This window comes from Lissotriton vulgaris, unplaced genomic scaffold (genome assembly GCF_964263255.1).
Source record: "Lissotriton vulgaris unplaced genomic scaffold, aLisVul1.2 SCAFFOLD_1329, whole genome shotgun sequence".
NCBI lineage: Eukaryota > Metazoa > Chordata > Amphibia > Caudata > Salamandridae > Lissotriton > Lissotriton vulgaris.
The window spans coordinates 117,078-131,028 of record NW_028255097.1 but is presented as its reverse complement, the minus strand read 5'-3'; the positions used below and the strand labels follow the sequence as shown (position 1 = coordinate 131,028).

Here is a 13,951-nt window from a genome sequence, read left to right as displayed (position 1 = left end):
GCAGTTAAACCAAAAAAAAAAACAATCCTCCCCTGCACGCTGACACCCGTGCAAGGGTGCCTGCGTTGGCGCTACACTGCTAAGTGTAGCACCATCGCAGGGGGAAACGCAAGGCTGCACCATATCATTGTAAATATGGTGCTGCCTTGTTTCAGAAGTGGCGGAGTGAGGCTTTAAGCCACGCCGGATAACGCCTCACTCCTCCACTTCCTCGTACCTATGCCCCAGAGTGTCTAGAGGGCGACAATCAGAGGGGTCTGTAAAGAAAACCTTGTGCAAAAAGGACTCTTTCACCTTGGGCATAATTTCCACATCTGTTCAGCCAGCCCCGAAGAGTGTGAATGGTGATTGCCATGCACCTCTTGTTCTGAGCGATTAGAATGCTGTATTTTTACTGAATGGATTGTTTCATATCTTTCCAAACTTGACGAAAAGCATACTTTATTTTCTTTGTCATGTCAGTACATAAATGCATGCAGTCTAGCTTGGCTTGTATTAACAACTTCTCGCTAAATCAGGTTAATTCGGCATAAGCGTCTATCCCAGTGTGAGCAGCCCTCCTTTTGGAAGCCAGCAGAGACGGCCAGTTTAGGGTTCAGGGCAAATTTTGTATTTGCAGGTGCACTGGTTGAAGATCTTGAGGTCCATTAGCACCACTTGGCTGTCATCTGGGCATTCCAGCTGTACCCTCTTCGTGACGACGGTCGCCATGACTGGCACGCAGCAGCCACAGTTCTCGTTGATCATATCAAACGAGGCGTCGTACCTTTTCAGAAATAGACAAAGAGACATTGCGTTAGGCAAACACCCGCTTGGAACAGTTAAGAAGGGACATTGTAAAGGGTAAAACTGTAGACTTTAGACCATATTATACGCAGACAAAAAAAAGAAGAGGAACATCAAAAAACCTCCAATGCCCTAGGGAAACGCTCAATGGTTTTAAAATTGCCCTTGCCCTCTAATTAGTGCCATGCTTCATCATAGGGGGTGCTACAACACTCCAGCGCAGACCAATGCTCCTCTCTGGGGGTTGGTCTGCGCCGGGGTGCTGCAGCACCTCCTATTATGGAGCATGAAACGAATTAGTGTGTGAGGGCAATTTTAAATCCATTGAGCGTTTCCCGTAGGGGTTTGGGGTATATTTCAGTTTCCTTTTTTTGTCTGTGTATTACATGTGCTTAGGGAGGTGAACGGAAGGGCAGTGCCCCTCTCCCCTTAGTGTGTGTTAGACTTTCATCCATAGTCTACTTTAATGAAAATTTGCCAAAGCCCTGCCTTACTTTCTGCAAGTAACCCTACCAGATGTAAACACTAGGTCCTACAGAGGCATACTGAGGCGTCTGGGTGTTACACCCCCCTAATAAATGTATTTTCTGATGAATAGTTGGACACAGGTGTAAAGTAGGGATCTTTGGGAATAGCGGCTCAATTTGTGCGGGTAAATTGTCCTTGTGCAGCAAACAAGCCACTGCCAGCTGGTTGCAGGCGTGGGCTATCCAAAACTGTTGCTTTTTGCATTTAGTTAGTTCTCTTGTTTGCAGTGTTTTCGTGCTTGTGGGTGAGAGTCATGTGGTGTTTGTATAATTGTATTTTGTGAGTTGGGAATTTCTTCGAAACTAGTAAATGCTTGGGTGTGATCAGTAGTGCATGTGGACTGCCGGTCTTTCACTGTGCACCTAGGTCTGTGGCATCTTGGTGCGGTTGTTTGCGTGTGTCTTTTCTGTGCAAGGTGAGCAGCATATGCATGTGAGGTAAATGATGTGCATGGGCTTCATTAGTATTGATGTATGAAACAGCACGCGCCTCCTAAAATACAATGAGTCCGTTTGTTGTCTACCACTGCGCGCCAATGGGTTTTACTTTTTGGATAACAAATACCTGTTGGATCCTAATTCATGTAGGGCTCTTCGCCTTTTGTCACTGCACCGACGACGAACAGCAGCTGGAGTGGCAGACGGCGGTGCAGTGGTAACTGCTGTCCCATCAAAACAAAGCCGGAGGAGACTCTGGAGAGTCCACTGGCCTCAGGTGGGTGGTAAGATGCATGGGACTGAGCTCATGTGATGCATAGATACACAAGGGCAAAGTGGAGTTTGGGAGTAGTTGGTCAGTGGTGAGCCTCCAGGTTGTGGACGCGGAGCAGGCTGCGGCCACTCAACAACAGGTGAATTTGGTGTTGGCTATGACCAGCATATGTCAATCCATTCCAGCGCTCCATATTCAGGGAAGATAAGCAGCTTTCTCCATAGGGACAGGCCGCGGTTACCAATCCAATTATTGGCATTGCCAAGGAAAACTGGCAGGAGGTTGGTTAACTCTGTGCACATACTATCATGAAATAGTGCTGCATACTTCTTCAAACACACATGGAATGCCAGTATAAAAAGGGCAATTTATGAATTCAAGTTTCTCTTTTTAGAATGTTATTTTAGAGGACTATGCAAAGAGGTCCTTCAATGACTGAGCTGGAGGCAGCTGCTCTTACTAGTCATGTGTGGAAATATCTACGCTGCCTCCCAAACAAGGATTTGTGGTACATGAAACAAAAGCAGAAGTAGTGACTTTTTTTTTTTACTAATTCCAATCGGTGTCCACAGAGGTGCAGTGCTGGGTAGACTTAAGAGGCAGAGATTTTTTGGAGAAGCTCAAGAGGTCTATTATTGATCTTTCAGTTGCGTAATTGACAAAAAGTGGAAAAATGACTGAATTCCCCTTTAGACTTGCGGCTACTTCCCTCAGCGCATCCTCCTTTGTCCACCTTTTCTTCCATGTCCCAAAGTTAAGATTCTTACCATGTATTAGAGGGGCACATTCCTTTGCATGTGACCAGGGTAACGTTTAAAGAACATCCGTCTTTGGTCACAGTGTGCTCATACTGCTCCGGATAACAAGGCGCTATTAAATTTGAAAATAAAATAAGGATGTCACAGGTAACGTAACGGAACAAAGTTCTGAGTTTCAATTATTATTGCTTTCACACCAATTACCCACCATGCCTATATGTTCGCTCCCCCAGGTCTTGAACTACATCATCAGTCGCAAGCAGTCACTCGGCACTGTTCTCAGCAAGCCATATGAGTTCCTGCTGCTCAGTCATATTCTCTCAGACTCCTTTTTGTAAGCATTCCTCAGAGCTCTGACCTGTGCCTTTCTGATGGTCTTACTTTACTCCAAGTCCCTGCGCCATCATACACAATTTTTAAATCTTTTGTATGCTATAGGATGAAGACACATACATTTCCCTTTCCTTTCCATCACTCATTCCTCACCTTCACTGTAATATATCCAACTGGCTAACTGCTGCCGGACATCGGACTGCCCAGTGGAAAGCCGTGCCTAACATCCCAACAGAGAGTTTCTCTTTAAAACCATTGATAACTATACCGTCTATACCTCTTTCCCTGGCTGTGCTTTCTTCCCTCTTCCACGCAGTACATAGTCTTGGACCACTGTTGAGTTCTCTGATTCGTGTCTAGATTGCCGAGGTTGATTACAATGTGGAACACTGCAACATGGGGAGCATGTAACAGCGCCACTACAAGCTCTAAGGAACACGCTACCAAGCACTCCACCAAGCAGCTCTCCAAAGTTGTGTCACAGCTATGAAGTTCTTGTTTTCAGGCCTGGGATCTCTTTAATGTCCTGGGATAAATGTAATGCAAAGTCTGTAATTTGTTCCAGAGGCAGTCAGTACCATGGTGCCTGTGAAAGAGGCACGCTTTCTTTCTGAGGTGCATTCTTGACTAGACACCCCCAAATTCAGTATGACCAACAAGTACTGTTGAGCAGTACTTTCAGGCCAGGCCACCTTTCACCGGGTGTTTTCCTTACAACGTTTGTTGCCAATACAGGGAGCAATGTGACTTTATGAAGGGGTCAAGAGGCCTCTCTGTTGAGGACCAATCCCCCTTACGCCGCTACCTTTGGTCCATGAGTCGCATCTTACCGACTGTGATAGTTGGACGCATCTTCAGTCTCAGGGAAGTTAGTAAATGGATGTTCTACAAGTGTCTACAGGTGTAACAATATATGTGTGCAGTACCAATTTAACTGGCTTTCTCATGATTGACACACGCATACGTTAGCCAGCCTGCAGGCTGGATAAAGAGTCGTGAACGTCACCAGTGTGGCGAGTGTTCTGGTGGTGGCACACTAGCCCAGTATTGGGTATCTCCAAGAGTTTGTAGCCACATATACGTTGTATTTGAAAGTACCCACCATTGACTTTGATAGTGGGACAGTGATATAGACATAGCTGGAGAGCTCTGGAAGGTTTCAGCCAGCAGAGCCAATCAGCTGCCAGGTGCGACTGACGCAGAGCTCAACAATCCTGGACATTCACAGATAGCAACCTGTCGAGAAATCTCACAGCCAGCCAGCTAGCCTGTTTACAAAGACAGGATAGGATCCTAGTATATCTTTGGAGGGAAACATCTGGTCACTGCAGACACCTCAGCTGTAACTCTCTCCACCCCCTCCCCCGTGAGCACAGAGAACCTCTGGTGAAGACTGAATTCCATAGACACACACATTCCACAGTCAGGCAAGCTTTAAAAACACGGACGATCACGTCGCCTCGTGATTGACCGCTCCCATTCCTTGATTTATACACACGCGAGAACAAGCATGACCACCAGCGGAGAAAACCGAAAGACTAACCTGGAGGTGGCGAGGTTGTCGGCGTTGTGCTTTCATCAAAGCCTGAAAAAGAAGAGTAAATGGGAGAAAGTTTAGCATCAACAGGTAATGACAGGTCACATAGCCAGAGAGCAGCTGTCACTCTTTTCACTTTGGCTTGTCACTGCTTCATCGTTCTTTCGGCTACTCCTAGTTCTTTCGAACGAGAAACTCTGGGCAGCTCTGTTCTGTCAATGCTGCAGCAATGGATGCTTACAGCATTTTAACTTCACTGCGTTTTTGCACGTTAAAGCCGCACAGGTGACTGGTGTGTGGAACCGAAGCTTCTAGAGATCCAATAACCCTTTCATCAACCATAGCTACCGAGGCCTGAGCTTAGACGTGCCTACTACGTGCACTACCAAGCAGAGAAGGCAGCCAACCCGCTGGCTAGAGCCCGTGCTACCACACTACCGTATTTGACATATTCACAATCACTGATCGCTGTTGAATACTTGTGCCTCGCCCCCGTCAGACTTTTTAACGCTTCCCATGAATAATTGTCCTAAATGGTTGCTAGTAAAGGCCCCCTCACCCGATAAGTGCCAAAGCGTGTGTCAAGTAAGTGTGTGTGTGACACACGATGTTAACGCCCTGGTGTATATGACCGCAGGCACGCCACCCCTGGAAGGAAGAGTGTGGTGCAGGCTGTTTAAAATCATGCTTTGCTCCAATACAATTTATGGTCTAGCCAGGCACGGGTAATCGGTGCAGAGTGTAATGAAGTCCATGAAATCCTATTTTTCTTTTCAGAACCACTGTGTTTTTTAAATACCTTTTTTTTTCCTTACACAAGGTTAGGCTGAAGTGATGTACATTTGTATTCACCAAGCTTGCTTATTCACGCGTGAGGCAATTTCAGGCCTCCTTGTGCTTTAAATCACTTCCTGTTTAGGGCAGGTCAAACACTGCCAAGGGCACAAGGAGTGAGATCTTTCATAACAGGGAACCGAAGTAGAAGTACTGCCTGCTACTCACCTATATGAACTTTCATCAGCTTGAGACGGTAACGGTTGCTAGAAGGGGACTTCTTTATGCCATTTTGAACCTTGCCTCTATTTTGCACAGTATTTAAGAACTTCGTTCGTTTTAATAGCAGACCTGCCGCTTGTTTTTAAGTTGCTTGTCAAATTTTGTTTTTAATCTGTGGGCTTAGTTACTTTTTGTGTGTTCTGCTCTGCCCTGTTCCACAGCAGCTCTTCTGGGCTGTTTGAGTGGAGGGTGGACCAGCTAGGTTCAAGCGCTCTCCCGCCTGGCCATTTCATAGCGGCAATTACTGGGGTTGAGGCTCTAGTTGCTCTAACCGGTGCTCCTCCCCTTCTGCATTTAATCTGGGGATGGCGCTGACGCGCAGCAGACGCGCGCAGCGGGCATGCCTAAGGCAAGCTCGTCCACGCCCCAGAAGCAGCCAGCGCCAGCCACGCTGCCCGTCCATCTCCAGGAGTGGTAGGGGGGGCGCCTGTGGTATACCAGGGATCAGCTGTGGGCTCCTTGCCGTCAGTCCTGCTCTCAGCAAGGGTCCTGGGATGTAGCGGCCTCCCACCATACCACATGTCCAACTTGCTGCTTTCAGCTGGGGGCGGGCCCTGTTGCTTTGACCCCTCTTAATGCCATGTCTCGCTGTGGTCCATCCATTTCCGCTGCATTCATTAATGTCTGGTCTCTCAGGAAACATGTTGATTTTTTTGACTTACTTGTCAACCGTCCTGCTGACCTGCTGTTTATTACAGAGACCTGGCTTGACTCTGCGTCTGATCCTATTGTCACTCTAGCTACACCTGAGGGGAGGTGGGGGAGAGGGGGGTGGCGGGGTGGCCATTATTTACATGGAGAAGTGGGACCTCTGCATGGGCATTGCTAATTCATGGGGCAACTGCGAGTCCCTGGACTTCAGTGTTCACTTCTCAGCCCACTTCACTATGGGAGGCTCTTTAATCTATAGGCCCCCTTTACTTTACTCTTACTTTTATTTCATTTGTATAGCGCATAAATCACCCGAAGGTCTCAGAGCGCCTGCAGAGGAAAGTCCTATCAGAAACCTAGACCAGGCATAGGCAGATCTAAAAGAGCCATGTGTTTAGCTGTCTACGGAATCTCAGATAGTCAGGTTCTGTCCTAATCTGGAGGGGCAGGGAGTTCCATGCTTCCGGAGCTGTTTTACTGAATGCTCTGTCACCGTTTCTGGCGGTACAAACTCTGGGGACACTTAGGAGGAACTTGGTGGATGATCTAAGTGTTCTCACCGGGTGGTAGACCTTAAGTTTTTGTTCTAGGTAAGCTGGGCCATGCCCATTGATGGATTTGTGGACCAGGCTACATAATTTTTAATACGTTTTTGTATTGGGAGCCAGTGCAAGGTTTTTAAGCAGGGTAATGAGGGGGTGCAGGAAGGAAGGTCAAGCACCAATCTGGCAGCGGTGTTTTGTAGGACCTGTAGGCGGGCCAGCAAGGTCGTATTTGTTGAGGCCAGGAGTGCGTTCCCGTAATCAATTCTACTAACAATAAGTCCCTGAACTAGAGGCATACGAGCTGAGAGGGGGAGCCATTTAAAGTATTTTCTCAGTCTACGCATGAGGCCATAGCTGGTGCCTACTACTTTGTTGATATGTTCAGACATGGATAGTTTATTGTCAATTGTTACCCCTAGATTTCTCACTGAGGATTTGGGCGTGGGGCATGGGCCAGGGGAGGTTGGCCACCAATCATCGGACCAGAATTTATCTGCCTTTCCAAACAGGAGAACCTCCGTCTTTCCTGCGTTCATCATTAAAAAGTTTCTGGTCATCCAATCATGAATGTCTACCATGCAGTTTTTAAAACTCAGTTTGGTTACGTCCGGATTCTGATTGATAGTGATCAGTATTTGCGTATCATCCGCGTAGGACACGGTTCCAAAGCCGTGTGCTCGAATGACTTTAGCAAGAGGGGATACATACAGGTTAAAGAACGTAGGGCTCAATATGGATCCCTGTGGGACGCCCTTATCGTTGTCATAATAGCAGGAGGAGTGGGCACCAACTTGGACCTTGGACCGTCTGTTGGTCAAGTAGTTTTTTATCCAGCAAAGTGCGGAGCCTTCGACACCAATCTCAGCCAGACGTTCTAAAAGAATGTGGTGCGAGATGGTGTCGAAGGCCGCAGACAGGTCGAGCAGGACCAGTATGGCTGACTGGTTGGGGTCTAGTGTCAATCTTATGTTATCCACAACTTCAAGGAGGGCAGTCTCGGTGCTGTGGAACGCCCTAAAACCTGATTGTGAAGGGTCCAGGAGCTTGTTTGTCTCCAGATGTGATTTGAGGGGTGTTTATTAAGGATTCCATGATCTTACCAAACAGAGGAAGAAGTGAGATGGGCCGATAATTAGGGAGTAATTTAGGATCTGCAGAGGTTTTTTTTAAAGATTGGTCTGATTACTGCTTCCTTCCAGTGTAGTGGAACAGAAGAGTAAAGTAGGGACTGATTTAGCATTTTTGTTAAAGCCGGGATCAGAGCAGGGGCAACTTTATATAAGATTTGTGGAGAGGCAGGGTCTCCAGGGGATCCCGACTTCATATGTAGTAAGATTGCCTCAACCTGTGCTTCAGTGAAAGATGGACATTCCCTGAGTGTGGGAGTAGGGTTGTTGGGGTCATTGCAATTGCTGGTGGACAGGACTGCCTGACAGGTTGGGGGTAACTGAGGAAAGCGTTTATGAATTTAATTAATTTTGTCCTGAAAATATGCTGCCACAGACTCTACCCATTCTTTTGATTCATCGAGTGGCTGTTGGCTGGCAGTGGGGTTGGTGAAATCTTTCACTATGTTGTATAACTCTCTCTGTGAGTTAGATGCCAGAGATATCCTGTTACCAAGATATGTCTTCTTCGCCTCAGCGATTCCTTTCATATATTGTCTGTGGGCGGTTTTGTATTGAACCCTGTCATTAGAATCCTTAGTTTGGCGCCATTTCCTTTCAGCTACTCTGTGTGTTTAATTTGTTCCAACTCTGGCGTGAACCAAAGTAAGTTTTTTGTAGGAGGTTTTGATGCTCGGGCTGGGGCGCTGTGATCTAATGCCGAAACTATTGCACATTCCAGCTCTCTGGCAGCTATATTGGGGTCAGTCTTGTCGGTAATGACTGGAGGTGAAAAATGTGCAGAGAAGGATTCTAGGGTGATTTTGTTCCACGGTCTGCTCAGTTTTACTTGGGTGGTTTTCCGGGGTTCGAACTGAGGGCACACAATTTTAAATTTAATAACATAATGGTCGGTCCACAGGACTGGATCAATTTGTATAATTTTAACTTTGGGGGAATTTGTGCATATAAAGTCCAGTGTATGTCCCGCTATGTGCGTTGGGCCTGTCGGGAGTATGCTTAGCTGTAAGGCCTCAAGGTTGGTAGTGAGGTCCACAGTATGGGGATCGTGAGTTTGGTCCAGATGATAATTTATGTCTCCCACCAGGAGAAAAATATCTGTAGCCAAAGCATAAGGTGCAATAGCTTCAACGAGCTTCTCTACAAATTGAGTTTGGCATTTGGGGGTCTATAAATGAGGGCCACTTTCCATGACTCTTGATTTCCTATTGTCAAGGTGACAATACACATTTCACCCCAGCATTCTAAATAGGAGTCATTGATGTGAAGCTTAACATTAGATTTGTAGATTATTGCCGTTCCTCCTCCCTGCTTGCCCAGGCGGTCAAGCCTATGTATTTTAGGGCAATTGAGATGTCTGGTAAGGAGGACTCATGTAACCAGGTTTCTGTCATGAAAAGTACATCAGGACTGTCTGAGTCCAAGAGTGCCCATATTTCTAAGGCATGTTTAGGCATCGATCTAGCATTGCAGTACATGCAAGATATGTGAGGCCGTGGGGTGGGGCGATTCAATGCTGTCTTGGTTCTCCTATCTCTAGCGTCATTACTAGTAATGTGGGCAGCAGTGGAGGTCAGCCTGTCTGTATTTAAGGAGAGGAGCTCCTGATTTGTGTAACGATAATGCCCATTGTGGATAGCCAGTTCAGGGGAGTAGAGATCCGGGAAGGAGAGTAACAAACAATGGGGAGAAAAAGGTGCAGGGTACCTGGTGTCTGGAGTCGGCCGGGAGCGGACGGGCGCAGACGGTCCGGTCCGGTGGGCTCCTTTCTGGAAACATAGGATGATGCTGCCATCTCCAGAGCCTTGAACTTCACTCAGTATATGGTGCTAGGAGACCTTAACATCCATTTTGACCAGGTTGACAATAAGGACTCACTTGATTGTTTGGAGTCCTGCCACCTGGCTCAGCTGTCTCAGTGGGTCAATCTGCCTACTCATAAGGCAGGCCATATATTGGATCCTATATGCACCAACTTTCCCATAGTAGTGGAGGAACCATGTCCGGTTTCCTGGTCTGACCACTTCATAACACATTTTACTTGAAAAGTCACTAATTGTGAACCAATAGTACGCACTTATGTTAAGCCAGCCTTTGGTAAAATCAACCCTCTGGCACTGAGCCAAGCCCTGGAAGTCTTTAGACCCTCCTTCGTGGGAAATCTCGAGGGTCGACTTGCAGATTTCACTAACTGGTCAAATATTTTAAATAAAATCCAAAGAACGAATAGAGTTGGTACTCAGTGAATTTCATTACTAATTATTGATGGTCTTTTAGCTTCAATTCCAAACTTCTAACTCATTGAGGAAGAAACTCAGTGCAGAATGGAGACGCCAAACCTCCCACATATTGAAACTGATTGTACTAAAGATACCAGGCAGCAGCTTTGTTTTGTGATGGGCCAACACCCTCATGTGAGGGCCACCTTGGGAGTTCCAGTGCCAAAGCTGTACGGTGGTGCTATGCTAAGTTAAGGACCGGCAGTCCCCTGCACCATCAGTGGAACGTCTGCAGCACTTGGGCATAGGAAGACAGTTCCTGGTATAACAAGCAAGATGGCGAACAGAGGGTTGCATCTGCTGTCCTTAGCACCTGCCCCCTCCTTAAATGCAAAGTGTTCTGCTACCTATTTAGTCTATCATCCAATCGGCTTTCTCCAACTGGTGCCAATTTTTCAGGTAACTGAAAGCCCTTTGGCGGGTAATATGATGTTTACTTCGAGTTTACTATTTTGGGCATTTAAAAAGTGATGTATTTGATGTAGTAGGTAAGCTAATAGTTATTTTTAGCACACGTCAATCATCTTTCATAGTTTAATTTTGTGCTTCTTTTTAGAACTTGTATTTTTCCAGGCATTTTGATGCAAGCTTCTGAGTCACCTGTTCCTTATTTCGGCTACAATCTGGTGCTTATTATTGATGATATAATACGTATTTTTGGGCAACCTATTAGATATTTTGGAAAACTTGTAGCTAATTTTGATGACATTCCAATGCAATCTTTAAGGATTGTGTGGGTTCTGATTCTTATATCGGAGACAATGTGGATGCTTATTTTAGATGCCATGGGGTACTAAACTGATAATGAAACTTAATTTCACTTTAAAGCCAAACTGATTTCATGATGGGGGCAATGTTATATCAAAATTGCAGCTATTCCAAAATACTTAGATTGAGTGCTCTCATGCTTCTTTTACAAACTACAATGATTGTTTCAAAGGCAGAATAATACTCATTCTGCAGAAAAGTCAATGCTGTTTTCTGGTACTCGGAATAATCTGATGGTCACTTTTTAGACGACGCAAACATTTTTTGTGGGACAGTTCACACTCGACTTAGATCAAATTCATGAGTATTTCGCAGAACGTTCACGGTGGTACAGTATGTACCACCACCAGTATTGTAATGATTCGCTAGATTTAGAAGTAATGAAGTGCAATTGCTTATTGATAACTGGGCCAATACAATTCGTCTGTGGTTCACACGCCACACTACTCGAAGGCAATTTCAGAGCTCAGATGGGGTATTTCAAAAACTATTTTAGAGGTATTTCATTATCTTTGTGTTTGAGTAATTTGCTAGAAAAAAAAACAGAGCTTTTCTTTTGTCAAAACTATTTCATCGTGATAAAGCAATCCTTCATTTACAATTATATGTAAAATGTTCTAGTTTCCCAAAATGTTTTAGATATTATTTTGTGTTTTATGGAAATACTCAAGGGAAGTGCGCCAATCGTGCTTTATAATCACTACAAAATGTGAGCCCCTTAACAAAAAGGTTCGACCCAAAGTGTACACTTTTAGTGATTTTTTTTTTTTTTACCAACGGCCCAAAGTTCTACTTTATTATTTATTGAACTAATAGGGGACAGAAGAACTGAAAAAAAGATTGAAAGGATGAAAGAGAAGGAACGAAACAGACAGAAAGGAGGAGGGATGGATAAACGTGTAGAAAGAAGGAAGAATGAAAGAAGGACCACAAGGAGAAAGAATGTAGATGGAAAAAGAAAAAAGGACGGAGAAAAGAAAGAAGGAATGTATGAATAGAGAATGAAATAAGAAATAAGTAAAAAGAAAGACATGAAAAAGAAAGAAAGCCACAAGGAAGGGAGGTGGTTAGGAAGAAGGAAGCTAGGTGGGAAGGAAGGAAGGATGACAAAAAGAAGGAAAGATGAAGAGAAGCAAAAGAAAAATAAGGAAATTAGAAAGTAGAGAAGGATGGAAGAAGGGGTGAAGGAAGGACAAAAGCTAAGAAGAAAGAAATAAAGAATGAAAGAAGAATGGGCTTGTAAAGAAACATGAAAAGGAAAGAAAATGAAAAAATATAAAGAAGAGATTGAAAGATGAGTGGACAGATGGAAAGGAAAGATGAAAAGTAGGTAAGATGGAATGAAAGTCGATAGAAAACAATAAAAGGAAGAATAAAGTAAAGTAGGAAAGAGAGAAAAAAAAGAAGGAATAAAGGAAAAGATAGAAAGAAAGAGGGAACGAATCAAAGGGGGAACAGTTTTTACCGGCCTTCACAGAATGGGTCAGGATCGCTCACTTTCCTTGATCACAGTGCCATATGTTGAAGGGAAGGGGGTGCTACTTTAATATTTCTGGCGCCTCCTTTGTCCCTCAGAGTACGGTTTCGTACTGGCACATTATCTCTGGTGAACACCTGCTTAATATGAGATTGACATTATTGTCCACTCGGAATGGGGAATAACCGGGAATTCTTATTTAGCACATCCAAGATCTAATTATTACTCATTCCAGCTTGGAATTTTATCCGGAGTTTCGGGATGCTTTGGGGGAAACTATCTGGGCACGATGGGTCTAGTAACTCGGGTCCATTGGATATTACTAGTAATTCATAGTGGTGTACGAGATGGTAAAAATCAGATCTGTAATCTGTTGTGCAAGCTTAAGGTATGGATTCATTTTACTGCTTCAGAGCAGCAGAATTTAGCTTGGAATTGAAAGGAATGCTGTGTAGATTGAGCTGACGTGATTTCGAGTGGCCACATATTTTGCTGCAATGTTTCCACGGTTTGAGGAATGCATGAAAAATATCAGTCCTGCGCACTTTGCATGTTCTCCATGCAGACTGCATTACAGCCTGCGTGGAGAACATGCCCAGGCCCTATTCCCTGGCTGAGCGGGGATCCACGGCGCTCAGACCAATCACAACACTGCATTGTAGTGTTGTGATTGGCTTAGACAAGGGAGCCTGGCTGCTCCCTGTTCTGGCCCCGTAAAGGAGAGACTGAGACGGCGTGCGGAAGAGCAGTGAGAAGGTAAGGTTTGTTACTTTTTTGTTTTTTGTTTAAATCCTCCCTTACCCTCATCCCCATCCGACTGCCCTGCTACTCGGGATCAGTGCCGGCCGCTGACCGATGGGGCACACAGTTTTTGCAACAGCCCTTGTTGTCAGACTCCTGCCCGCCCCATAGACAGGCCCAAGAAGCAACAAAGGGCACCTCAATGGATACCAGGCGCGCAACACCTGTTGGACTGCCCGGGCTTCAGCCCCCCCCATTCCCCCTCCCCTCCCCCCCCCTCGTCTGTGGCAGCCCGGGATGAGACAGATCCCAGGCGCACACACAGCCCACAGGCGCACCCGAACGTTTCGCAGGTCTATAAAAGACCATTTGAATGTTAATTAGGCCTTGCAGTTGTTTCACCCCTTCTAAGAGCCCCTGCAGCTCCACTCTGCCTACTGATTAAAGGTTCAACCCCCCATGCCCCCCCCCCCCACCTCCGCCCCCGAAATTTGTCTCTAGTTGCGCATCTGATGGATACCCTCCTTCAGCCATGGTGCACGGTGTGAAAGAAGCAGGCGTCAGTCTGGAAATACATTACTTTACCTGTCACCCTCGTTCGAGGAGAGGTGGTTTCTGTTTATAAAGAAAAAAGAAAACTAGATTAACAGGGTT

General features: G+C 45.6%; 1 protein-coding gene across 1 annotated transcript in view; it reads right to left on the bottom strand.

Moving 5' to 3' along the window:
* Window positions 1-424: 424 nt before the first annotated feature.
* LOC147659245 (uncharacterized) overlaps window positions 425-13,951 on the bottom strand; it is a 130,604-nt gene continuing 117,077 nt past the window's right edge. Inside the window, exons 24-27 of the mRNA XM_086951858.1 lie at window positions 13,883-13,912; window positions 4,660-4,701; window positions 2,793-2,895; window positions 425-766 (exon numbers count right to left, since the gene is read on the bottom strand). Coding sequence (XP_086807984.1) covers window positions 589-766; window positions 2,793-2,895; window positions 4,660-4,701; window positions 13,883-13,912 — 353 coding nt within the window. The 3' untranslated portion in view covers window positions 425-588. The remainder of the gene's footprint in view (window positions 767-2,792; window positions 2,896-4,659; window positions 4,702-13,882; window positions 13,913-13,951) is intronic.